Below are 26386 nucleotides of genomic sequence, written 5' to 3'. Positions count from 1 at the left end.
GTGTCCTGTTGATAATAGCGTGTCAAGGCTGTGCATTTGTTTTCATTTATAGTTTGTCCTATCTTATAATTAAATTTGGCCCTCATTTTCAGCACAGATTGAATAAAGTAGGTGAGGTTCAGTTTAAATGCTGCCTTAGAGGCCTTCTGGCTTTCAAAGTGCATGCTAAATTAATAGTTGGCTGACCTATACCTGTCATTCTCTTTCTTCAAGGCCTCCAAGACAGTTAACAAAGGCCAACCAACTCTACAACCCCTTTAATTACCATGGCCCCCATACTGTTCAACCTAGTGCCTCCCCTTCTACCTGTATTTCATCCCAGTCTGCCACAGGTGAGAGTCCTAGTATTTGTATTTCTACAGCATGCCAGAGGTTATCACCACCTTCCGTGGGTTTGTGTTCCTTCACTGAAAACTACATAATACTGGAGTCCAGTTCAAACTAACCTTACTTAAAACTCCCTTGCAGATATAATGGAGCACTACTAGAATTTCACAGAGGCTTACAAGAACTTGGAGATACAGATGATGATTGGTTTGAAGTAGATCCTACAGATGATGAAGATTTACCTACAACTTTCACAGTAAGAAAATATTTAGGAATAGTTTGTCACCTCTGACTAATGAGAGTCAGCTTTAACAAGTAACTTTAAAATCAAGGATCTAACATTCTTTTATTCACAGTTAGCTTTTTGTGTAAGAAAGAACCTCATTTTTATTACCTGGTGCAGAATGTGAGCAGATAAGATAGAGGAAGCAGTGTCATTGTTTCCAAGTCCTAAAAAGACCAGGAGCTGAATTAGCTAAGCCTGTGTCTTTTCTAAACCTAAGTGTAATAGTTAACTTCTCTTTTTAAAAAAATAATTACAGTTGGTATCATTTTGTTTTTAATTTAATTTACAAAATACTGAATGCTTAGGATAGAAAACTTACTCCTTTTATCCAAAAAGAAAATTTTACTCCATTTTATTCAAATGTGGAAACCATTCTTGTCTTTTTGATTTTGTCTTTCTATGCACACATGCACATGCACACTATAATAATTCACTGGATATCTATTAAAATTGGTATGATGAGTATGTATTTGTTTAATTTTGAAATGTGTATTTAATGTTTTAGTAGCTAAGTCATTGTACACCGAGTTTTGTTTTGTGTGTACTAGTTAGTATCTTGCTTTAATATACTTAGTCATTTAATAATGTACACTTCATCTAATAAACTTTTCAGTTCTTCATTCATATATAAAATGATCTTTGTATTTTTCTCATTTCATTTCATTAGAATAAAATTTACATGGTATAAACATGAAGCCAGTGCTCATAGGCTTGCTTATAAAGTTGTTGATATGTTTTCATACTTCCTCTTAGAACATTTGGACAAATGTATATTTATTATACAATGTGAGAGCACCCATTTCTCCAAACATTCTGAGACTCACCTACTTTTCCAGCAGGTTTTGTGCAAAGCCTTTAGTTGCATTGTTTAAAGTAAAAACAACTACATGTTTCTCTTGGTGGATGTTTAAAAAGAAAGTCTTCCTCAAACTTTTAATTTAAGCCTTCTGAATTATTACATTTTAGCTGACTTTAAGCCTAAAAACAAAGAGGCATATCGCATAGAAGTGCTAAGTCAGGTATCAATTGTCAGAACTGAAAGAACAAATCTTACAAACTTCCAATCACAATGAAGAATTTTAAAAGCCTTTCTGAGCAGTCACTAGACTCTGGTGCTGGCTTCTGTGCCAGTGTCAGCATAAGTAGAGGTTTTAACTGAGCTCCTACATAACTTTATGTATTTTAATTTTGTTCCTAACTAAACCAGTCTCTAATTTTTTTAATGTTTTTACTATTTTCCTGCTCCTTTTAAATATTTTTATATACAAACCTTTTCAGTAAAATTTTATACAAAGAAGTTTCTAATGACACTTTAATAAGAAATATTAAAGATTTAAAAATTCAATTTTTGCTTCATTATCTGTAACTGTAATTCCTACTCTCTAGACAGCCTTCCCCACTCCCACTCCCATTTATCTACTCAAAAGCTGTCCTAGTATTTAAGTATTTTTAAGTATTGTTTTTCCATTTTAGTATCACAGATGCAGGACTAGAAAGCTCCTGTATGTATACAATACCTCCTTTAAATACACATACACGCTCATGTGTACACACATACACACACTTCCCCCATATTACCTGTTTTTTAGTAAATTGGCCTCAACCCAAGGATGACTTTTTCCTTTTTTGTGTGTAAAATTCTGTATGTCACAACTGAAGTTTTTATCCACTCTAGGTTTTCTCCCTTGTTTGGTTTGTGTAACTCCTCCCTTAAGTGCTTGATAAGAAGGTCAATTTTTTGAGATCTTTCAATCTTCAAAATAATGTGTTTGTAAACTTTATTTATGTCTTGTCTAGGAATTGTAGGTTGAAATTTATTTTTGTCATTAAAATTTTCTACTGGGTCCTGGAAAGATGGCTCAGTGGTTAAGAACACGCACTTTTTCCAGAAGAACCAGATTCAATTTACAGGACCAATATGGCACCTCACAACCAGCTGCCATTCTAGTCCTAGAGATCCAATGACTACCCCTGTCCTTCATGAACACTACAAACGCATGGTGTACAGGCATACACATATTGTGTACAGGCCAAACATCTATGCATATTAAAAATTTTTTTACTGTTATTTTCTTTTATTCATCAGCTACTATTCTGAAATTTAACCTTTTACATGTAACCTGTTTTAATTTTTCCATTTTCTTTCTAAGAATTATTAAAGATAGCAATTTTTAAATTTCTTAAGTGCTTATTATTTATACTCTTTGCTTATTGAACTAATCCATATATTACTGTTTTTGTGAAGGTTTTTGTTATTGTTATATTTTCTGTCATTTTTATAAGACTTATCTTTATATATAATTTTGCTGCTACTCCTTAAATAACCTTTAATGGGTTACTTTGCATACCATATATACTCTGTGGATTAGTAGTAATATGTTTGGTATCTTATATCATTGTCTCTCTAAAAAGTAAGTATTAAAGCCATTATCTAACTAAGATAAGATAATGTTCTTTGCTTTCTTTACTTAGTTTGAAATGAGAAATTGTATTCCAAGCTAGAACTTGCCATTGTAGAAATATTTATGTGTCGTACATCTGTCTACTGTGTCATTGATTGTCACATTTTACCACTGCAATGCTTCCACCATCAATGTGTATTGATTAGCTCCAGTTCTCAGATATATGTGTACACAGTTCTTGATAGGAACATTCTACGGGTGAGAATAATGAAGCAAAATATAGCTTCAAATATACGTGTCTACTTTCACCTTGTAAGAAATCCATTCTTTTAGTTTAGGGCTTTTCTAGTTATTTACTTCGAAAAGAGTAAATACATTATTTACTATTACCTGTATGCATACATATTTAGTTTAAAATGGGATCTGTGGATGTGTTACTGGCTTAATTTATTATAAATAACTCAAAGGAATATGTGTATTTTTAAATTCTAGGATATTCTCAATAATTTTATCAAGACAACTGAAAATAATATATTGAAAGAGGCCATTTGTAGCTATCTTGATTGTGAGCGCTCTTGTGAAGCTGACATTTTAAAAAACACCAACTATAAGGTAACATAATTATCAACCATCTTATTATTGATGTCATTGGAAACCAGTTGTTGATCACTTTAAATATCATAAAATTAAACAGTTAAAATATTACATAGGTTATAGTATGTTGTTCTGTGGCAGAGCTTTACTGAGGTAAGTGCAAGTTCTTAGATTTTATTCCCCTGTTGCGGGGGAAATAAAGAATGGTGTTTACTTTAATTATGATGGTAATATAGTAAGAAATAGCTTGTCTCTGAGAAGGTGCAATCACAGTCAATATAAATTATATTCTATGAGTCAGTAGAGTAGCTTGGTTTTGCTGAAGTTTTTGTAACATTACCTGCCTCTGAAGTTATGACAATTTGCTCCTTATTCATACAGCAAAAATAATTTAGTCTCTACATTTGCACAATAGTTGTGAATATCTGGAATAATCTTTGTTGCAAAAAGAAGCATCTTTGATGAGGAGTAAGGATAAACATTTAGACTACAGTTAGATATTAGAAAATGACAGTGGTTGGTTCTCATTCAAGTAAACTCACAGAAAAGGAGGTGGAAAGATGGTAAGAGCTAGAAGCCCAGAACTCTTCCTGCTACATAGTGTCCCCTAGACATGACAGGGAAAATGTTCCCTTGAAATCCTAACATGGTTGCCTAAACATGACTGGCATAGTGGACAGCCGTTGACGTGACAGAACAAACTGGGAAAATTCCACAAGGTCCCACCCCAAGGTGAAGGAATACTTATAGCCAGTGCCTGCTGCAAAAGGAAGGATCGGTTCCTTCCAAGGAGGAGCTCTGCCATCGATTGTCCTGTCCTAAGATGGCTAGCCCTGGGCACAGGTGTAACTAGCAACATTAGATGGAGCCAATAGTTTGTATGTATCTATGTGCATAGGTATGCACATAGATACATACAAACACTTATATATGTACATGTACAATAATAAATAAAAGATTAATTTGGGAAAGAGAAGGGAGTCAAGGGTGATGTAGAGGCCATGCTTGTGTAAGAAGTTCTCAAAAGCTAAGATTATTAATAAGATAATTTTTCCACTTTATAATGAGGAATGTTAGAAACTGAGAAGAGTGACACATATACTAAGTGACATATGACACATGTAAGTGGACAACATTCAGGGCTCATGTTACTAAATAAATGATCTTTGAGTGAGGAAAGAGAATAACTGTAAACAGTTTGGTCTTGTGATCCTGGAATCAGAGATTGGCTATGAAGTCACAGAACAGTGTGAAAATTGTCACTCTCAGTACAGGTCAGATCCTGCTTCTGAGATAAAGTGGCTGGCATTTCAGCTGCAGGCTTCTCTACATAAGTAGGACAGGTATATTCAAGTCGGCTCTTGCTTTGGTGCTGGGATATTTGTCCTGTGGCTCAGAATACTTAGGGGTGCAACCAAATAAGTCTCATGTAGCAACAAAAGTTCTGGTTTTTGTTTAGACTTTAGTAATTTAAGAAGAATTCCTCATTAAAGGACCAGTTCCTAAAGAGAGCACAGGGAAACAACAAAAGTCTCTGTTCTTGAATAACGTGGTAGATGTGGAATTCTGTCACCAGGACAGGAGTCTGAGGTCTCCTGAGAGGTAACAGAATTCAAAGAATAATAGCACCAGAGTGAGTTGAGCTTGAGAAAAATAGAAATGAAAACATGGGAATGCATAGTCCACAAAAAATATTTCAGTGTTTTTGCTCTTTTCATATACTATAGAATATGAAACTCCTGCATTGCCTAGTTCAAGTCATTGTCCTTCTCCCACTTTTTTTTAATGCCCTTATTTTTCTGACTTGAGTAATTTTACAGTTTCAGAGGTTCATTTGGTATCTATGGGCGTTGCTAGTAAATTTTGAATGTTGTGGAAAACAGAATTAGTATAAAGTGTACTCTATAAATTATAGAATTTTAAAACTGAACTGAGATATTATTTTATGTTAACATGAATTATATTTCTATATCTATATTTTTTCAAGGGATTTCTACAGTTGATGTGCAGTAAAAGTTGTTGTATTTACTTCCATAAAATTTGTTGGAAAAAGTTCAAGAACTTAAAGTACCCGGGAGAAAATGACCAGGTATCGCACTGTCCCTTTTTAAAGCTGCCATACCACAACACATCACTGCCTCTTTCCCTTGTTCTTTCTGTTGTCTTCTTCTTGTTCACTCTCCTCTCTCCTTTTCCTCTCAGGTCTCTCTGGTGATGATCTCCTTGCCACTCTTAGTTTAAGGATAAGTTTTATTTTTAAGATGGAACATACAAAGTTATAACGTTCAGATAGGGGAATTATTTCTTATTTAGTTATGTTAGCCATGTGATAAATTGAGTTGTTTACCACTAGCATTAAAGTAAAATTCAGAGCCCTGTTCTTTATGATTTTTAAGTTCTACAATTTTTACGTAATGTGAACAAGGAAAAACCCTTAAGCAATTATAGTACAGTAGAAAGAAATTGGATGTGGCAGTGGCGAATTTGGGGTCAAATCTAGCTTGAGCTACTTACTACTTTTAGTACATTAGACTGGTAACTTCACCACAACTAATATTTCTAAGCTCTAAAATAATAGTAAAATGTACATATTTCATAGGGCTTGGGTGTGTGTGTATTAAAATGAAGAGACAAGAAGTAAACTTGAATGTCACGTTCTAAAAGTAAAACATGTAAGACATTACTACTCATTTTTAAGTGATACATGCTTTTGAGTTTATGGGGTTGATGGAAAAATCGATGTTTCTCAGTATTAGACAGAAAAGTACACAAGAAATAGAAGTAAGTTAACCAGAGGAAATCGCAGGATCAGAACCAGAGAACTCGCTGCTTTTATTCTTCCCCTTTCTTTAGAATCCTTAAGTAGCTCATGGAAATTCAATACTTTCTGTGCTTAGTCAGTAAATGTTACTTAAAATTTCTTCCCACAATTAGCATCTACACGTTAGGCTAAAATATAGCCCCTTAAAGAATTTGAAGTCTAAATAATTAAAGCGAAATTAATAATTTTACACGTTAATAGTAAAACACATTGGCCAGCTCGTTGTTAGCTGTTTACTGACACCTCTCAGTTTGTCATGTGACGCTATCTGCCTCATTCCTTTAGTGGCTCAGATTTGTATGGTACTGACTTGGTAATTTTATTGTTTTTCTATGAACAATTTTAGAGTTTTAGTGGGAAAAAGTGTTTGAAAGAAGGATGTGCAGGTGACATGGTAAGGATGCTGCAATGTGATGTGCCTGGAATTGTCAAAATTTTGGTGAGTATTCTTTGCTCAGATTTTTCTTCTTTTCTGCCTTCTCTTTAGTGCTATTTTTGCCATAAAATTGATTTGTTATTGGTAATAATAGGATCCTAGTTCCATTTTAGTTTTGATGACTAAGCTCCCTGCCCTTTCTACTCTGCTTTTATCTAATATATTTGAATTGTCATCAAGTATAAGACAATCTAAGAAACAGAGATAAATATATCATCAATGAGCTACTGTTGGTATTGTAGACCAACAACGATAAAGTGTGATAATTTAACTACTTTTTGCCACCTTAAATTAAAGATAGCTTTAGAATTTTTGAATCATTTTTTTCTATTTTGGTAGACCTAGAAGTTGAATCAAGGGCTACAGATATGCTTTCAGAGTGCACCACTATTAAGCTGTATCTCCAGGCCCCGAACTTATTTAGTCTACAAATAACTTCTTAATGTCTGTTTGACATTGCATATATTACCTGTTAAATAAAACATAGTACACATTTTAGTTTTTAATTAATATTATATCTTGAATTTTTAGTTTAAATTAAGTAGAATTAAATTAAAGCTGTAAATGAATCTTATTTTAATAATCTTACTATTTATTGACTAAAGCTTCTTTTATATTTTAATGTTGGCATTCAAATCATATAATGATGCAAAATTGACTACTTTTAACTATTGTTTGTTACTTGAGTGGTATTTTATGTTGCTTAGCTTTTAATAGTATCATTTGTTTTATAGTTGATGTTTTAGTCTAATTATTTTTTGTAAATATAGAAGCTAAGAACCTAAAGAAATTTGAAAATTGAACTATTTTAGGGTTTTTTTTTTCTATTTCTTGCAGTTTGAAGTTCTGAGGAAGGATGAATATATAACCATTGAAAATTTAGGAGCAAGGTGAGCTTGAAATAAAATACTCTGTTACTTTTTTTCTTCTAAGCAGCAAGTATGTGTTTTAGTTGTTGTTTCTGTGTCATAACAGTTTTAGTATACCTATTTAAGAGTCTTTGGTGTGAAAAAAATCACAGTGAGTTCTCATTTGCTCCCCTTCTTTTCCTTTTTCTGTGGATATTTAATTTTAAAACAAGGAGGCGAAAATTATATGGTTACCACTAAATATAAAACTGATCATTTCCTGAATACAGACACATTTTTATTAACATAGTATAAGTTTATTGTTACAGAAAAAAAAAACCAAACTCTATTTTTCAACGCTATGTAGACCTCAAAGCTTGTCTTAAATTTAACTTCTTTTTATTTCTTAGGTGAGAAAAGCACGTTACTGAATAATATTGATGTATAGGTTAAACAAGACATTTATAGAGGCTCAGTGTGTTGTTATTAAAATTAGAAGCTAGAATATAAAAAATTCTTCTAACCCATCCCTTCATTTTTCCTTACATTTGTAGGGGTGGTGGTGGTTATAAACACACACAAACATGATCTTTATTGAGTTCAGAGTGTGTGTGTGTGTGTGTGTGTGTATGTATGTGTGTGTTTGTATGTGTGTGTATGTGTGTGTGTAGGGTGATAGATACAGATTTAGTTTCATTCTTGTATTTATAGGTGTTGGGTTTTCCTTTTATGTTTTTAAATTTTCCTTTTGTTTTTGTTTATTACTGAAGTGTATGGATATGTTAGTGTGTGTGTAGTGTGCGTGTGTGAGTGCCCTTGTCTGCATGTTCAGGACAGGTGTTGATGGGTTCCATGGAGCTGGATGTAGACGTGCCTGTCAGCTGGTGTTTCTTTATCATGGTTTTGCACCTTTGCCATGAATCCAGTTGCTGTAGCTAGTTTGGTTTATTTGTGGCTTCTCTATTGTATTTTATTAATCTATGTCTATTTTGTTAGTCTGTTTTTATTTGTTTGGCTGTTTAGTATAATCAGAAACCAGGTATTGGGATATCTCAAACATTCCATCTGACACATGGGATAAGATTTATTATCAACAAACCGTAGCCATCATGATGTTTACTTCTAGTATCACCATCTGGTATTTGTTCGTGGAGCAAAGTTAAAGATACAGAGATTTCATTTATTGGCAGCATTTACCTATTTAATAAATTTTTGTGCTTCTTTCCTCCCATTCTTTCCTATTTTATCTGTTAATATTATTATGAGAGCTTATTCTTATTTTGTTGTTGTTGTTGTTGTTTTGTTTTTGGAGACAGAGTTTCTCTGTATAGCCTTGGATGTCCTTGACTTACTTTGTAGACCACACTGGCCTCGAACTCACAGAGCTCTGCCAGCCTCTGCCTCCCTGAGTACTGGGATGACAGGTGTGCACCACCATGTCCAGTTTATTCTTATTTTTAAAAACATCTCTAGAAATTGAATAAATTGATTTACCTTTAATTATTTTTTTAAAGTTCTGTGATCCTGATAAGGCAAGAAGTTGTTGTTTGTTGTTTTTTGCCTTTACATTGCTGTTCCTTTTACTTTGCCCTTTTCAGCTACCACATAATTTTTGCCTCATAGAATTCTTTTTGAATGAGCTCTGTCAGTACTCTATACTTCTTAATAACAGTGAAAATTACAGTATAGAATTGTTACTGCTAGTGGCTTTTAATTTTTATTCAAATTGGCTTTCCCTTTACTGTAAAATTATTTCTAGTATGAGAACAAAACAAATAATGTTGCTTATTCCGAAAATATGGTCTAATTGTGGTACTATTTTCATTAAAACATTTTTTTTTCTACTTTCAGTTACAAGAAGTTTATGGCTCTGGAATTAAGTGACACTGATATTAGACCGAAATTCGATTTAAAATTAAACACAAAAGGTATTACTTTACTTTTTATTGTCTCTGTAAATTATTCATAAAGCACAACTGCAATTATTTATGGTTACCATTCATGAGTTTCAGGTTTATAACACCAAATAGTGCTCACCGCATACTAGAACGCATAAACACAGAAAAATCAGCAAGCGTAGTTGTGCTCTCATATTACTTTGGCATTCTGTGGAGAGACATGCTAACTCTGAAACGTGCTTGTGAGTATACGGTGAGATTTGCATCAGGAGAGTTTTTAATCCAACCCTTCCCTTGTTACATTTGCTCTTAAAAGAGCCAGTGTGTGAGTATCTAAAACAAGAGGAATGAACATTTTGGACCCAAGTAGTCTAAATCCACATGCCAACTCTCTAGGAGTGTACTAGCAAGTAGTCTCTTCTGCAGCTGGGGACCATATAGGTCCCTGGTTTCTGTGGCAAAAGAGTTAGGGTCAGCCTTTTTTAATAGGGAACCTGGATGTTCCTAATGCTAGCTTTTTCTTCTGAGACATTTACTCTTCAATTGTGTTTTCACAGTGTATGTCAAATATATTAAGCAAAAATCTCTTTTAAAACACAAATCATGAAGGATAAAATAACAAAGCTATTTTTATGATAAACACATAGTTTACTACTCATAGAAAAACTAAATACTATCATAAACTGGTTTCCCATGACTTCCAGCCTGCTTTCCTCCTGAAGTAATGTTAAACTGGAAAATAGTAGTCTGCTGTCTCATTCCATTTCATTGTTGAAATATCAGTATAATTTTTCAGTTTATCAAATAAATGATTCTTAAATTCAATCATCTGGTGATTAAAAAATGAATCAAACAAAAAAAAAACCACCCCAAACAAACAAAACCCCAGGTGTCCATCCAGTGGGTAAGTTTGTAGTGGTACCTCGGATTTTGCATTACTCGTAAGTGTCAGGTAGGTGCAAATACTTCTGGTCTGTAGACTGCTTCGATAACTGTGTAGACAAGTATATATCAGAACTATCTAATAAGATAGACAGTAGGAATATGTGTACTGTGCGTGCAGCACCTTTGGCGTGCAAAGGTCTGCTGGACAGTACTAGTTTCATGGAAAAAAAATTAAATTATTTATGTAAATTATAATTAAAAATAGAAAATTACTATTTCTGAGTAAATCTAGGAATTCCAAAACTACTTTTCCATTATGTTGCCAAAATTAACTTATTTAAATAAAATCCTTCTGGGTTAGAAGACTCAGCATTTCCTTTTACTTAGGAGCATGCTCTTCTTGTCTAGAGTTTTTGATATCTAGACAGAGAACAGCAAGCTTATTGAGCACTGACTATGGTAAAGTTCTTCTGTACTTCATTCCTTGAAACAGTTTTTATCTAAAGGAACTTAGGGTGCAGTGTGAGAGACCACATAGAAAAAGAGCATTAATGTGGATTGTTTTGACTTCTCCAAATTCATTTTCAGATGAAATGCCTATCTTCAAACTTGATTATAATTATTTCTATCATCTGCTTCATATAATTATTATTTCTGGTACTGACATTGTCCGGGAAATATTTGATGAGGCTATGCCACCCACTCTTTTGAAAAAAGAGCTGCTTATACACAAGAATGTGCTGGAACCCTACTACAATCATCTTTGGACCAATCACCCTTTGGGTGGATCATGGCATCTGCTTTATCCCCCAAACAAGGAGCTACCACAGTCCAAGCAGTTTGACTTATGCCTCTTATTAGCACTCATTAAACACCTGAATGTATTCCCTGCACCCAGAAAAGGCTGGGATATGGAACCGCCGTCTTCTGATCTCTCTAAGTCTGCAGATGTTCTCAGGCTCTGCAAGTACAGAGATATCCTCCTCAGTGAGATTCTGATGAATGGGCTCACTGAGTTACAGTTCAATTCAATTTGGAAAAAAGTTTCTGATATTCTTCTGCGACTTGGGATGAAACAAGAGGATATCGACAAAGTCAAGGAGAATCCCATTGAGAATATATCCCTTGATTATCATCAGCTGTCCATTTATCTAGGCATTCCAGTACCAGAAATCATCCAGAGGATGTTATCCTGCTATCAACAAGGTACTAAATGGTTACTTACAGTAGCCAGCAAACCATTTTCGAGTGTCTGTTCTGTGCTTAGGGATAGCTTTTTGTCCTATTGGTGTTTTAGAGCCTTTTTCAGTATGAGAAGACACTGGGTTTTATATTAGACACTAGAGAAAATTAGAGAACAATTCTTGAAGGAATACTTTAGAATCCTTAAAAAAATACATTCACCCACATTTCATGTGTGTGTGTGTGTGTGTATGTATGTGTGTGTGTGTGTGTGTGTATACACACATGTACTTAGTGAAAGGGCACTGAGCATGAATTAAATCCAGAGCATCTCAAGCAATTTTTGCTTCAAGAGCTTATGGTCAGAAACCTTTAATAAAGGCTTTCATAGTGCCTTTTTATCTCCTTTGTTAATTACTAAAGTTTCAGTTTTCATTTACAGGTCCAACAACATGTATTATCTCCACAATGTCTACATGAAGATTACTTCTTTTTAACCTTTGCTTTTAACTTCTAGGGCCAAATTCAGCCTGTTACATATTGCAGATGCTCAGTAGACTCAGAGACAAGGACAGGGAATGGAGTTGTGACCAGGGTCCTATGTATGGCTTGAAAGACTCAGACCTTGGGTGGAAACTTGCTGTACATTTCATGAATATTCCTTCCTAGTCTTAGGCTAATAATAAATAAGGATTGCTGCTTATTTTAAAGTGCTTGTTGAAGTGGTGGTGTGTGTGTCGTCGCAGCTGATACATCTGCAAAATGACTCCTGCACTAAGGGTCAGGGAGCATTCCAGAAGAGGGGGCAGAAAGATTATAAGAGCCAGAGGACCAGGAAGACGGCTGGGAGATTGTGTCTTATAGAAGTGACAGGGATGCTTCACCCATGACACCTTAACAATATAACTGCTTAATCAAGAACTGAAGAAGTACAACACCAGTAGACATGCTAACATGAAAAGGAAAAAAATCTCCTGGGGCCCCACCTCTAGAGAAAGAACTACATGCAACTAAGGGACTGCTGAGGGTTGCGGAAATAATACTCCCCAGAAATCAATTCCGTAATTGGTTATCCAGCACAAAGTGCTCAGCTCTGAAATCATATACAAATATACCAAATGGATTAAGCAAGTTTTATTTATACATACACATATGTGACAACTACTAAAGAAAAACAGGCTGTGATTTCAAGAGGGAGGGAAGATGGGTGGGGTAGGAGGGAGGACAGGGATGGGCAAAATGATGTGATTGTATTTCACTTTATTTAAAAATAAAGTATTTCTTGATATTGCAGATCTTAATTATTATGAACTGCCTCAAAAACAATCTTTTGCTTCTTAAATCAAGGGTTTGTAGCTATTGTATGATAGTCTGGATTATTCCTTGTCTAAGTCGCATTAGTGCATAGTGCTGGTTCTTTCCTACATAGTTAGGTAATAGACTCATGCTCTACAAAGGTTTTCTAGGACCTTGTCTAAATCGCATTGGTGAATAGTGCTGGTTCTTTCCTATATAGTTAGGTAATAGATAAATGCTCTATAAAGGGTTTCTAGGTTTTCTGAATCCTGATCAGATATTGGTTAGTTGTGGTTGCAATTACACTCTAATTATTTTTCTCTGTTTGCGATAGGAATTGCTCTACAGTCAATAACAGGCAGTCAGTGTAAGTATTTTTAAACTCAAAATCCATAAGTGGCCTTTTAACTCAGGACCCCTAAGGCATAAATATGTTGTTGACATGTGTTTAGATAAACTGTATAATAAACTGTACATTACCCCAAAGCTTAGAAAATCATATGACCAACTTACTGTTGGTTAGCTGAACCTAGTATATGCCTTACTCTGACTTGAGTTTAATGCGTGCCACAAGGCTTACCCAAAATGATGTTCAGATTTTCATACTCAGGGCTTGAGCAGGCAAAAAGCCTGTTTGCTTAACTTGATTATCTGTCCTGGTTTATTTAGCTTTATTGTATTTGTAAGCCACTGTCTATAGTTAGGTGTTGGGGGAACTGTAATGAATTACTATTTTTCACTTCTTTTTTTAACTGGTTTTGTTTTGTTGCTCTCATAAACAATGTTGCCCAAGATATGTTCGAGCAAGCTTTCCGAATATCTGGCTGCAACACATGACTCCCTGCCTGGTTTAGTAATTCCCATTTAGAGGCTCCAAACAATAAAGTTGTGGGCGGACAGTGGGGCGGCTGATGAGATTGATCAGTGGATAAGAGCTAAGAGCACTTGCTGCTCTTGCAGACGACTGCGCCCTGATCTCTATCACTCGTATCAGGCTGATGACAACCACCTTTACCTCTAGCTCCAAGAGAATCCATATTCTCTTCTTGCCTCTGTAGGCATACACATAGACGGACGGGCACAGCATCCATGTGCACACACACAAATCTTAAACAAATAAGTATAAATTTAAGATGTAATTTGCCTTCTAAAATTAAAATTATTCTTTAGAAAACAGTACCATGGGCCTGCTTGAGGTTAAATGTTGGGTCCTCTCTGAGGAAGTTTTAAGGCTGAATCTTTGCAAAAATGAGAAAGAGCAAAGACTCAAAGAAGTAATAATACAGTACGACACAGTTTTCAGATTTAGGAAAAAGAAAGGGGAAATGGATCTAGCTTTTCCTTTTTCGTGTTTCACATTTATATTCTATAAAATAATATTAGTCACACTTTCAATAAGTTCAATGACAGAATTTAAGACCTTAGTATATAGATTGTACTTATATTCTCGAGTACCTAAGACTTGGAATCTACATAAGTATCAGTGAGGGCATCATACCATTTTGATTTTTACTAATTGCTTCCAGGCTCATTTGCATGCCTATGATTTGTGGGTAAGTAGGCATTGCAATTTTGATACAGCAATTGTGTATGCTTGTAGCCATGGTGAAAATCTAGAAGTCAGGACACCTTGCTGTAATTGGTTCCCTCCTCATGGTAATGTGGACCCTGGGAACCTGACCTAGGTCATTAGGCCTGAAGGCAAAAGCTTCACCCACTGCACTATCATGCTGGCCTAGCAAATATTTTTATAAGAAAAGGCTAAACTTTCAAAACTTTGCCGCTAGATTTTTAATTTTTCTCTTTGTTATTTAGGTATCGAAATTGAAGAGTTGCAGAATGATGAAGAGGAATTGAGTCCACCTCTGATGGAATACAATATAAATGTGCAGTCAAGCACTGAACTACAGTTAGCAGAAATAAATAAAGACGTAGCCTCAATACCTAGTGAGTCTTCAACGGAGTCTGTTAAAGATCTTCAGGAGGTATCAGGTTTAATATTTGAATATGAAGAACTTACTCTGCATTTTCAGACGCTCCATGTACTACACTCAAAGCATTGGCGGCAGTAGTGACTCTCCACTACTTCTCCCTCAGTAATTATTTTGCCAAAAGTCAAACACTGTGTTAGCTTTTAGAGTACATTTTTTTTTTTAGTCCTAACCAAAGGAAGGCGATTTTGAAAGGAAAAGTTGTTGGACAAACAGAAGGGATAGAAAAAATAAGAATAATTAGATATTTCAATACCTCTACCACAGAAGTAGAGTTTAAATCATCTAGGTGAAATCTAAGTGCTGAGTAGTTAGCTACTTACAGACAAATTCACTCCTGGGCTGAAACTTTTGTTGTATGGGCATGGGTATATCATTGCTGTTTAAGAAGCTCCTTTCTCATTTGCTTTGCTATTGCTGCTTTGTTTTTTGTGTGTATTCTTTTTTATGCTTTTTCCAGGGTAGATGATTGGTATTAAATTACATATAATACTTATTTCTATGAAAATATAATCTAGAAAATAAGTATTAGAAGACAAAGATATTGGTAGTTAGATGAAACACTGCCTAAAATAATCCATTGTACAGTTTGAATGGCATATTAAAAGCTTTATATATTTATTTATTTGTTTTGTTTTAGGTCAAAAGTAAAACAAAGAAAAAGAAAAAAACTAAGAATAAAAAGGTGAGATACTGGCATTGCAGGGAGTTTGATCATGAATACCTGAAGCCTCTTGCATTAATTCACAGTTAAATTCACTGGCTTAAATTAGTCCAGTTGAACATACAAGCTACTCAGACCTTATTGAACGTATATTTATAGAGACAGCTCTATCTCTCATATTGAACAACATTTTATATATTGAATAATCCTAAATAAGCCACTTGTTAATTCTACTAATTTCTGCATTCCACTACAATTTTTAAAATGCCTTCTTATTTTAATGGCAGCTTCTACTCCATTCCAAAGTGTTTTCTCACCTTTTAAGGAATCTTTCATTGCCCATTCCTTAGACTAAAGAAGAGTCACTCAATGGGCCCATTTTATCAAAACATCTCCAATTTGCTTGGAGAACTATTAGGACAATGGCAGTTTCTTAAATGGGGTATATGGCTCATACTCACACAGTGTACATTTTGTGATATAAAAAAAATTTTAGTTTTTCTAATTTGGAACATACTCAATATCTTGATACTCCTCTGTATTATAAACTGACTATAGTTTCTCTAACTACACCAGTCTGATTTGTTATTAGTTACTGGTACATATATTAGTACTTTAATGACAAATGAAATTAATGAAGAATAATTTGTAAAATATTAAGAGTAAGAATAAAATAATTTGTATTTTAATTTGCTAAGTAAATATCAGTGATATTCTCATATTATCATAACCATTATAACATTTATTTAATTATTATGAGAATTAAATAACGTATGAGTATTTTTATGAATAGTTCTTATTTTATAAGGTATAGTAACATTTATTAATGACATGTATTTTACAAAGCAGTGCTGTCTCAAGCTTATACCCCATAAGCGAGCACGTATTTATCCTCTGCTTCTTTAACATTCTGTTTTTTTGCAGTGGAGTTTTATTAAAGAAATTGAGATACTCTTGAAAATGATCATTTTATTAAGATTGAAATTTAGACATTAGAATACAAATTATGTGTTACATTTTATTCTTACTAAGTATATACAGCATTCCCTAAAGAGCCATCAACTTAATTATCTAATGAGGAATTCTCATGAGAATTGTTAGCATATGGAAGTTCGTTTGTGTTATACACAGTGATGACAAGATCTCCATAAGAAATTGTGTCCTCTTCTCTTTGTTATTTTGCTTTATAACAATATAGCAGTAGCCCTAAACATGCCTATCAGGAGTTATCTTGAAGAAAAAAAATCAAATTATATATATCAAATACAAGGGACATTAAGATAACTTACATATGTTTAGAGATTTAACAATTTTTTATATTCCCTTTCTTCAGTTAAGTATTTATTATTTAGCTTATATTTATCTTCATTATGAACAACTCCTTTTATGATTAATTAGTTTCTTATATCTCTCACCCCAAGTTAGAGTAAGCAGAAAACAAAAAGGGTTTTTAATGATGAAGAAAGTTGACAGGAAATGAAGCCAGCTCTTTAATTTGGGTGTCCACTATACAGGAGAGAAATTGTGGAGACTCTTCCTAAGGGCTGAAGTGGATTGTCGTGAAGTTTGCATGGGAAGAGCTGAAGTGGACTTTGAGAAATAACCCATGTACTAGATGCAGTCCATGTGAACAACAAACAGTCTTTTCATAGTGCTCAGGCGTATTAGAGCCGAGGTAGAAGAGGAAATTGGTTTGAAAAAGATGAGACAACAAATTCGTAGAAACAACCTTATACTTGTAAAGGAAACTCAGAATCAGACATAGTAGAGGTCAATACTCTAATTTAAGTTTTATTAATTGCATATTAACTGTCATTTAAATGGACTCTATTTGATCTATTGCTGCTATGGTTTGTTTTAGTAAACATAAAACTTAACGGATTTTTTAAAAATTTTATTTGTGATCTCATTTGTATGTATAGGATTCTTCATATGTCAGTTTGATTTTTTTCCCTATAGTTTTTCAAAAGTCCTTTTATTTAGTTTAAAAATAATGGATATTCCAGACACTCTGTTCCAGGGTTTCCTAATACGTATAAATTCAAGTCCCATATTTACCTCTATTACCTCAGTTAGCGATTTTCAGAATTATAAAATAAATTTAATGAAACACAAACAGTATGTTAAAAGGGAGTAGAATAAGTAAAAAATTTAAAATTCCATATTTTATGACATTGTGTGGTTATGTATTTCACAGAATTCACATTTTAGTTTTATAGTTGAAGATACATAATTACATACAGCTTACTAACTCTTGTGATGCTGTTTTTCAGGATAAGGACTCTGAAGAAGAGCAAGTGTGAGTATTAAAGTTTTAATTCCTTAATATTTTAGAGGAACACTTTCTAAATAATATATAGATTTCTTTTGGGAAACTTCTAGGAGAAAAATAATTCTTGTCATAATAAATTGGTACCTTCTGCTGCTTAGACTATTATAAACATTGGCAAAACAGAATCTGTTACAATTTTTTTCTGTAACGTTACTTGGTCTGCAGTCATCTACCACTAACTCCTTCATTCAGAGACTAACTTAAATGCTTACTAAAATACTTAAAATATGTACATATAGGTCAAAACTTAACTTTAAAGGATAGATCATTACTATGTCTGGGACAGACATATGTTCATATTTTTCTTTGCTGGAGTATATGTATGAATTGTGATGATAATATAATATTAAAGATGCAGAAACACTTTCAAACTTGCTTCAAAATACCTTTTCCAAAATAATTATTGTTAATAGCTGTAATTTGAAAAATAAGTTCTGTGGTCTTAGAATTCCTGAAAACCAGTCCTGCCTCGTACATATTGATAATCATTGTTAGTGTTTAAGAGAAAAGAGCAGTGTGAGTGAGCACTGTCCAGATTCTGACCATGAGCCCTTCCAATGTATCTCATGAGGCAGTATAGTACTAACTTGAGAAGTAATAGCCTATGTGAAAAGCACTGCGCCTTTGAAAGGTGACATTGACTGTGTCCCACTATAGCTCATATATGGTAGAAAAGGATGACCAGCTGGACACAGAACAAGTAGATGTGCACACACTCAGCACATATGGGAAAACTGACGCAAGTGATGCACAAGAGGATTCTGCAACTGAGGACAAGTTCTGTAGCCTGGACGAACTACATGTTCTGGACCTGGTAGAGCAGGTGAGCACTGGAGAAGGCTTAGCCTTACCTTCCTTCTATACAGAATTCATAATTTTGTTTTTTCCACATTCTTTGAGTATTGTGTCTTTTTGAAAAAGCCTTGCAGTTTTTGCTGATGTGAGAAGAAAAGCCACCAAAAGAGAAAAAGGGGGTATTGTTAGATAAGGGGGTTTCCAAAAAACAAACAAACCATTGGCCCTACAAAGTTCACATTTGTTCTCAAATCATTTCTTGACTACTGGCAAAGTTATTAAATGTACTTCTTGTTAAAAGTTTTCTAAAAAGTATGAGGAGCAGGAAGTTGAGATAACAACACTAAAAACTAGCATTGCCATTAAATTGCCACTAAATTGCCATTAAAATACATCTTAATAAATCAAAACTATTTTCTTTTTTATAATTAAATTTGGTTTCAACCATGAAATGTTTTCTAAAAAGTTCTAGTATATAGTAGTTTTTTCTGGCTCTTTTTCTGTTAGTAGCTACTGTTTGAAATGCTACCTGTAAGTATAAGAATTTTATTGCTCAAAAGATCAGTTCATACAAAGTAGATGAAGGACTAAAAAGCACGTGCTCAGACACAGACACCATGTTTGAAATTAGTGGTGAGCTGCACTCACAGTCAGTTACTATTACAATATGTATATTTTAACTAAATTGTCATAGCTTTTGCTCTTACACTGAAATTTAAATATAGGGCCATTAATATTAGTCTAGTAACCCAGAAGAACTCAAAATGGAAATCAAATAGTTACATACTTGCAGAAAATATTTATTTGCATGCTATAGTGTGGTCCCTGTTAGCATCATGTTTATAATATAGTGGAGAAGTTGAACATTGAAGTAAGTAGGCACACTGCTGTAATGAAGGATGGGCAGTTGGTACTGTCAGAGTTAAAATTCACCCTCTTCCACTTGCTCTCTGTGATCTTAGGCAAGTTACTTCTTCCTATTACTATCTTAAGATGAAAATAAAAAGTACTTTCTCATGACTCCTATACAATTAAGAGCATTACAAAAACGACAAGTGGCAAGCATGAGTGTCACTGTAACTTACAGCTGTTTTATTATTAGTGAGTGCTATTAGGAAAGTAAAGCGTGAATAGAAGTTAATATACATGGCAACTTTATATACAGGGGAAATCCTGTAAACAGAAAATATTAATGTCTTTTTAGAAACATATATTCTTGTTATATTTGCTTAAGGGCTCATCTGGTAAGGAAAGTACAGACTGCAAAGAAACTGAAAAGGAAAGGCTTGCTCATCAACATCAGCTCTATAAGTTGCAGTATGAATGTGAAGTGAGTACTTTTGTCATTAGATCTAAGAGAAGCAAATATGTTAAATGCTAAACTTGATACATTGTCTTAAAAAACTCAATGAAATTGAACGCTTATTCATTGTTGGGGGTGCAGATAAATAGTGTAGCCATTGTAGAAATCAGTTTGGAGATTTCTGAAAGAGCTAAAAATAGAACCCACTGTATGACCCACCGTTCTCACTCCTGGGCATACACCCTTTGAACTCTCTACCCTGCTGTAGAGATAGGTGTTAACTGCTGTTTTATTTGCTATAGCATAGAATTGGAGTCAACCATGTTGTCTATCAGATGACTATATGGGTAATGAAAATTTGGTGTAGTGCTTGCTTTGGTAGCACATATACTGAGTTTATACTAAATTTGGAATGGTACATAGAAGGTTAACATGGCTCCTTCACAAGTATGACACTCCAATTTGTAAAGCTTTCCATATTTTATTCAACTCTGATGATTTCTGTTTTATTATATTTTATTGTTATCCCTTAGAAGTCTGTTGTCTGATGAAAGACAGAAAGGGAATTAATTGATCAAGATGGGATGGGGTGTGGGGAAGAACCGGAAAGAGTAGAGGGGGCAGAAACCGTAATCAGCATGTAATGTGTGAAAAAATCTATTTTCAGTAAAGGGGGGAAAATAAAATTTGATGTGTATATGGAGAGTGTATACAAACATATATTTGAATACTATTTAGGACTAAAGAAAAAAGAAGCCTAAAAATATGCATAAAAATGGATGGATTTCAGATGTATATTAGTTGAGATCACACAATCCCAGAAGAAAAGTGCATGTCCCTTCTCATATGGAGTCTAGTCAGTAATATGTGTCTGTGTAGAAGCAAGTATGCGCGTAGATGCGCTGCAGTAAGGGAACAAGGAAGGCTGAATAAGCAGATGAGGAAGGACTCTACACAAAATGGACATTAGTTGTGAATGAGAGTATAAAGTTGGTTTCTTATTATAGATATTTTGTAGTAAGTACATAAAACATTTGATACTTACAGTTGGTTTCTTATAGATTTTTTGTAGTGGGTAGGTGCATAAAATATTTGATAGTGAAAGTGCAATATTTCATATGTAGCTTCATAGTTTACATTTTAATGTCAATGCTAATCATAATATATTAAGTTGTATAAACTAAGTCTGTTTAATTTTGGTGTAAAATGTTGATTTATTTGCATGTATTTTTATAATAAAGTTTATTTTAAAACTAACGCAGTGTGCATCTGGTTCTCTCCATTTTTGGTGACTTGAATACTGAAAATATATTTTTCATCGAGCAGGATTACAAAAGACAACTGAAAACAGTGACGTTTCGGTGGCAAGAAAATCAAATGCAGATTAAAAAGAAAGAAAAAATAATTGTATCTCTAAACCAACAAGTGGCTTTTGGAATCAATAAAATGTCCAAGTAAGTACAAAACTTTTGATTAAAAATGAAACTTGAATTTGCGTTTCTTTTTAGCCTTATCTCTCTGCGGCCACTAGGTGGCAGTGTGGCTGCACAATAGAAATTGCAGATGCTTGTATGAGCTTTACAAAAAGAAGTCAGAGATAACTTTCAAATGGAAGATGTATAGGAGGTCACTTGCTGTTTTCAAGGCCAGCATTTGTGATTCATATAAGATATACTTGTCCCCTTTCTCAGCTACAGTAGAGCTTTTCTGTTTTGAGGAATATTTTTTTAAAAAAACATTTTATGACTTACTTTTTTATTTGCTTAGATTACAGCGCCAAATCCATGCTAAAGATGATGAAATCAAGAACCTTAAAGATCAGCTTTCCATGAAAAGGTACACCATTTTCTCTTGTCGGCACTCCCTTTCTGAAACTGCCTTTTAATCAACAGTTTTAGCTGGGATAGTCATTTATCATCCAGTAGCGCTTTTACACATGAGAGTGAGTAATATCAGCAACGACATTGGGTTAATAGGTATAAACCCAAAGAGACATAGGCAGATTGGATGGTAATGTTCATTGTAGTTCTGACCAGAGAAAACTGAGAGCAGTTCAGTCAGGAGCAGTCCAGATTGCACCAGCACTCCCAGAAACTAGAGCCTCTTCTGTGCAGTACTACTAGGTACAAGTGCTTTGTAGTGCTGAGTATTTTACTAAGAGTCACCTACTGTATGAGTGTAATCTGTAAATATTTTTACAAAGAACTAATTCATACAGCATAAAATTCACCTGATTAGTGCATGTGGCTCACTACATTTTTAATGTTTTCATCAAGCATAGAACCATCATGACTGTCACACCCAAACATTTTTGTCACACCCAAAACACACTACTGTGAACTTTTTTTTTCAGGATTTTAAAATTTTTTAATTTAATTAATTTATTCAGATTACATCTCAGTTGTTATTCCCTCACTTGTCTCCTCCCAGTCCTCCCTCCCTCCCTCCCTCCCTCTTTCACCCTATTCCTCTCCCCTAGGTCTGTGACAGAAGGGGACCTCCTCCCCCACCATATGGTCACAGCCTATCAAGTGTCATCCTGGTAGCCTGCTAATCAATCCTTTCTGAGTGCCACCAGGCCTCCTCATCAAGGGGAAGTGGTCAAATATGGGATACCAGAGTTCTTGTTCGAGTCAGTCCCCACTCTCCACTCACCTGTGAAGAATATCCTGTCCATTTGCTATACCTGAATAGGGGTTCAGTGTTTACTGGATGTATTGTCCTTGGTTGGTGCAGTAGTTTGAGCAGATTTCCCTGGGTCCAGAACTGCTTGTCATGAACTTTTTAAAGTTAATTCCCCTTTACTCCTTCAGCTTCTGGTAGTCATTAATTTACTTAGTGTTTTTTGTGTTTGCTCATTCTGAGCATCTCATATAAATGCACTCATATATGAGGCTTCTTAGCACTAGTTTGTTTCATTTAACATATGATTGAAATCCCTGCCTGTCATAGCATGTATGAGTATTTGTTCCTTTTCATACATATGCCTTGTTTAGAGGTAGCACATTTTGTCATCAGTTTGATGAGCATTTGACTTGGGCCTCTCCTCCTTGCCTATTAAGGAGCATTTGTATATAGATGTTTTTGTGAATGGTTTCCATTTGAGTATATTCCAAGAGGAAAATTGCAGGATTATCTATGAACTATGCACCTTTTAGAGAATTATTAAGCTGTTTTTCAAGTAGCTACACCTTTTTATAGGGTGAGCAGTGTTGGTAGGCCAGTTATTTTTCTCTTCTTTCTCATAAAAACTTTTTATATTGTCTGTATTTATTTTACATGGTATATGCTAAATATAGATGAGTTTTGTCTTAGATTTGTGTTTTTTCACTGGCTTAAGTACATATTTTACGTGCTTCTTAATTAAGTAAACTGTTACTCAGATTCTTGGCCTGTTTTAAAAGTTAAATTTTTTTTTCTGTTGAGTACTTTGGGTTTTTTTTTTTATGTTTAATGCAAGAAGAATTTTTACCATGCCTCATGAATGTTAGGGAAGTGTTCAATAAGCTATCACGAGCTCTGTATATCAGTTGAGTCAGGAGGCATTTTTACTTATTTTGTAAGTCATCTTTCTATTTGCCTGATATCTTTAAAGTATAATAGTGTTTGAATGTTGATGAAATGTAATTTTCTTTTTATTTTAGGCAAACTTTATATAATATTTAGTGATATGATAGTTAATGCTTATGTTAAGGTAGTATGTCTGCTTAAACATTTCATGATTTTGTTCTCTTTAGTAAGCACTGTCATTAATGGTATATATTTGTCATGTTCTCCATCACATTTTTTTTTTAAAGTTTTTAAGTATCTGGGTTTATTTCTCTTAACAAAACATTGAAAACGGTTTCTGTGATAGTCCTTATTATAAAACTATATTTTTAATTGTTTCTGTTTAAAGGCAGAATTTAGTTTGTGTGCCGTGTAATTCTAAGATTTCAGTGTAGCAAGCTAAGAAGGGATAGGGAGGAGAGAGAAAAACCTCAGCCTGTATTAGCGTATACAGTGTCCTACGGTTCTCTTCTTCCATTTCAAACTATGGAATTCAATTCCATTCTAGGGTGTGAAACCCAAATAATAAAATAACTAGTAAACTGTTTGATTGCAGTGGCCTTTCCCTATTACAAGGGTAAAGAAACTGGCTGCTACTGTTGACACAAAAACAGACAGTGTTAAATAAAATTTATTAACAATAAATTTAGTACTTAATGTCAAACACTGACTGTTTTGTGCCTATTTTCTGAATTATTTTTATATCAGTTGTTTTTTAAGGTAAAAAAAACTTTCTCCATTTTCACATGTGCAGAAGCTAAGAATAAGAAACTAAGCCCGTTGCTCTCATGGTTCCTCCACTATAGCACACTGTTGACTGGGTGCATAGTAACAGCACACACTGATATCTCCAACATCAGGGTGACAACCAATTTGCTATCTGTTAAGGATTTGCTTCTTTAGCATGTCCTACTTATCTTCTCATTTTACGTTCACATAGCAGAAGGGCAACAGAGCTGTCTCAAAGCATCGTTTAAAATATTGTTTCAATTCATGAAGGCTTCACCTTCTTAACATTTTATGTCCAAATCGTTAGGAAAAAAGAAGTGCCTCCTCTAAGATTCTTACTTTTGGGTTTGTTGTGTGACAAAACTTTTTCTGGAGAGACGTAACACATGTTATCTACTCACTCCAGATTCACAATATACCAAAGTCCAGTTTGGTGTGCCAGTGAATTTTACTGGGTTTACTTGCAGAAATATGAGTGAGGGATTACTTAATAGGAACAGAAGTGACTCAAAGACAGCTGTCTCACTAAGGCCCACCTCAGCATGAGTGACAGCACACAAAGCTGAGAACCTGGGAGTCACTGCAAAGCCTGAGGCAGCTCATCAGATTGGAGAATGTCCTTTCCAGCTGTCTCAGTTGGTCTGAACTTCTCCCTGCTAGCTGGTGTGACTGCGGAGTTCCTCTGCAGCTTTGTTTGGCTGGGAGTCTTCTTTACACCTTGCCTCTGTTCTTCTGAAAGGCACTCTTAGCTATTACAGCCTTACTCTGGTAGGATGGGTCTAGGGAATCTGGTCAGTTTCAGGGGGGTTTGAGTTGTTTATACCTTAAGGAGCTTCTTGCAAGATAGAATGGTTTAATTTTAATCTCAGAGGAAACTTATACAACAGGGTTGAAGATTCCAAGAAAAAAAACTGTGCGTCAGGAGATCTCAAATGTTCAATCCATTGATCTTGTCTAAGGTTTTACATTTAATAGGCTGTGGAGGTAAGATTCATTTTAAGAGTACAGATTTAGAATTTAGGTCACAGCCCTGTACTGATGACTTTAAAACTTCTGCGCTTTTGGTAATAAAGAATAACTATGTTTTAAACAATGTCCTCTCTTGTTTTTATGTACTATATATACTTTTCCAAGAAACACATTGTTCTTGTCATGGTTTGACCTTCCTCCTTGTGAACAAGTTTAGAAAGGTTCTCATTGTAATGTTGCTAATTTTCAATGATCATGCATTTTAGATCTCAGTGGGAAATGGAGAAGCATAATCTGGAGAGCACAGTTAAAACTTATTTAAACAAACTGAACGCAGAAACAAGCAGAGCCTTAACAGCTGAGGTAAAAAGAAAACGGGGCGATGGAGGAGGGAGGGTGACCTTATGCTAGCATAGCTAAAGAGTTGAAAAAATGGCCTTGGAATAAAACTTCTTACTATCATTCAAAAAACTATCGCTTAAATCCATACCCTTTTATTTCACTTGCACATCATTTGGGAGTGCATGCGTGTGTTTGTAATCTTAAGTTGCTTTCCTTTAGAGTCTCCAAGAAATTACAAGTTTTATAGTTAGAGGCTAATACTCATGAATTAGACTCCAAGCCATACTTGTAGGGATAATGTTTTACTATTGCTTTAATACCACTTTCTCTGTTGTGTCCCAACAGACATTCTAAAAATACATACAGGCCATAAGCTGCAGCATCAAAAACCCACTTACTTCCCATGACCTTAGAATGTCAACTAACACCGTTAAAGTTAGCTTATAGTACCATACCTGGTGTCTCTCAGAAGAAAGATTACATGTGTTCATGTAATTTTTATTTATAGCTAGTGAAACGTTCTATATAGGACTTTCACATTGTTTGAAGAGCTTGCTGACATTAAAACTCATTACAAATCTGGCCACCTGTCCGTCATTTGTAATCTCGCTTCCCTAGTAGAGTTCTTGGGATTCCAGTGATAATCTAAGCACTCAGTGAAAGTATGCTGAGGGCTTACCTTAACGAGGGGTGGGGAATGGGGTGGAGGGGGGGGGGACGCTGCCTTACCTTAAACT

General features: G+C 34.5%; 1 protein-coding gene and 1 non-coding gene across 4 annotated transcripts in view; both read left to right on the top strand.

The window, feature by feature from the left end:
- The window catches only part of Dzip3 (DAZ interacting zinc finger protein 3), a 47687-nt gene that overhangs the window by 6368 nt on the left and 14933 nt on the right, over positions 1–26386 (top strand). For 2 of the 3 annotated variants that reach the window (XM_051150022.1, XM_051150023.1), the window contains exons 5-20: positions 469–583; positions 3508–3627; positions 5597–5698; positions 6777–6869; positions 7704–7756; positions 9566–9642; positions 11086–11703; positions 13310–13342; positions 14791–14960; positions 15607–15651; positions 17904–17929; positions 18620–18785; positions 19992–20087; positions 21387–21514; positions 21828–21896; positions 25574–25670. In XM_051150022.1, the coding sequence (XP_051005979.1) occupies positions 469–583; positions 3508–3627; positions 5597–5698; positions 6777–6869; positions 7704–7756; positions 9566–9642; positions 11086–11703; positions 13310–13342; positions 14791–14960; positions 15607–15651; positions 17904–17929; positions 18620–18785; positions 19992–20087; positions 21387–21514; positions 21828–21896; positions 25574–25670 (2008 nt within the window). The remainder of the gene's footprint in view (positions 1–468; positions 584–3507; positions 3628–5596; positions 5699–6776; positions 6870–7703; positions 7757–9565; positions 9643–11085; positions 11704–13309; positions 13343–14790; positions 14961–15606; positions 15652–17903; positions 17930–18619; positions 18786–19991; positions 20088–21386; positions 21515–21827; positions 21897–25573; positions 25671–26386) is intronic. The other variant, XM_051150024.1, reaches the window with a different exon arrangement.
- LOC127193523 (U6 spliceosomal RNA) lies at positions 20442–20544 on the top strand. Its single transcript, XR_007831161.1, has one exon. It is a non-coding gene; the product is annotated as a U6 spliceosomal RNA (small nuclear RNA).

The sequence above is a fragment of the Acomys russatus genome, chromosome 8 (genome assembly GCF_903995435.1).
Source record: "Acomys russatus chromosome 8, mAcoRus1.1, whole genome shotgun sequence".
Taxonomy (NCBI): domain Eukaryota; kingdom Metazoa; phylum Chordata; class Mammalia; order Rodentia; family Muridae; genus Acomys; species Acomys russatus.
The sequence above is the reverse complement of the archived record's forward strand: the minus strand, read 5'-3'. Positions and strand labels throughout refer to the sequence as shown.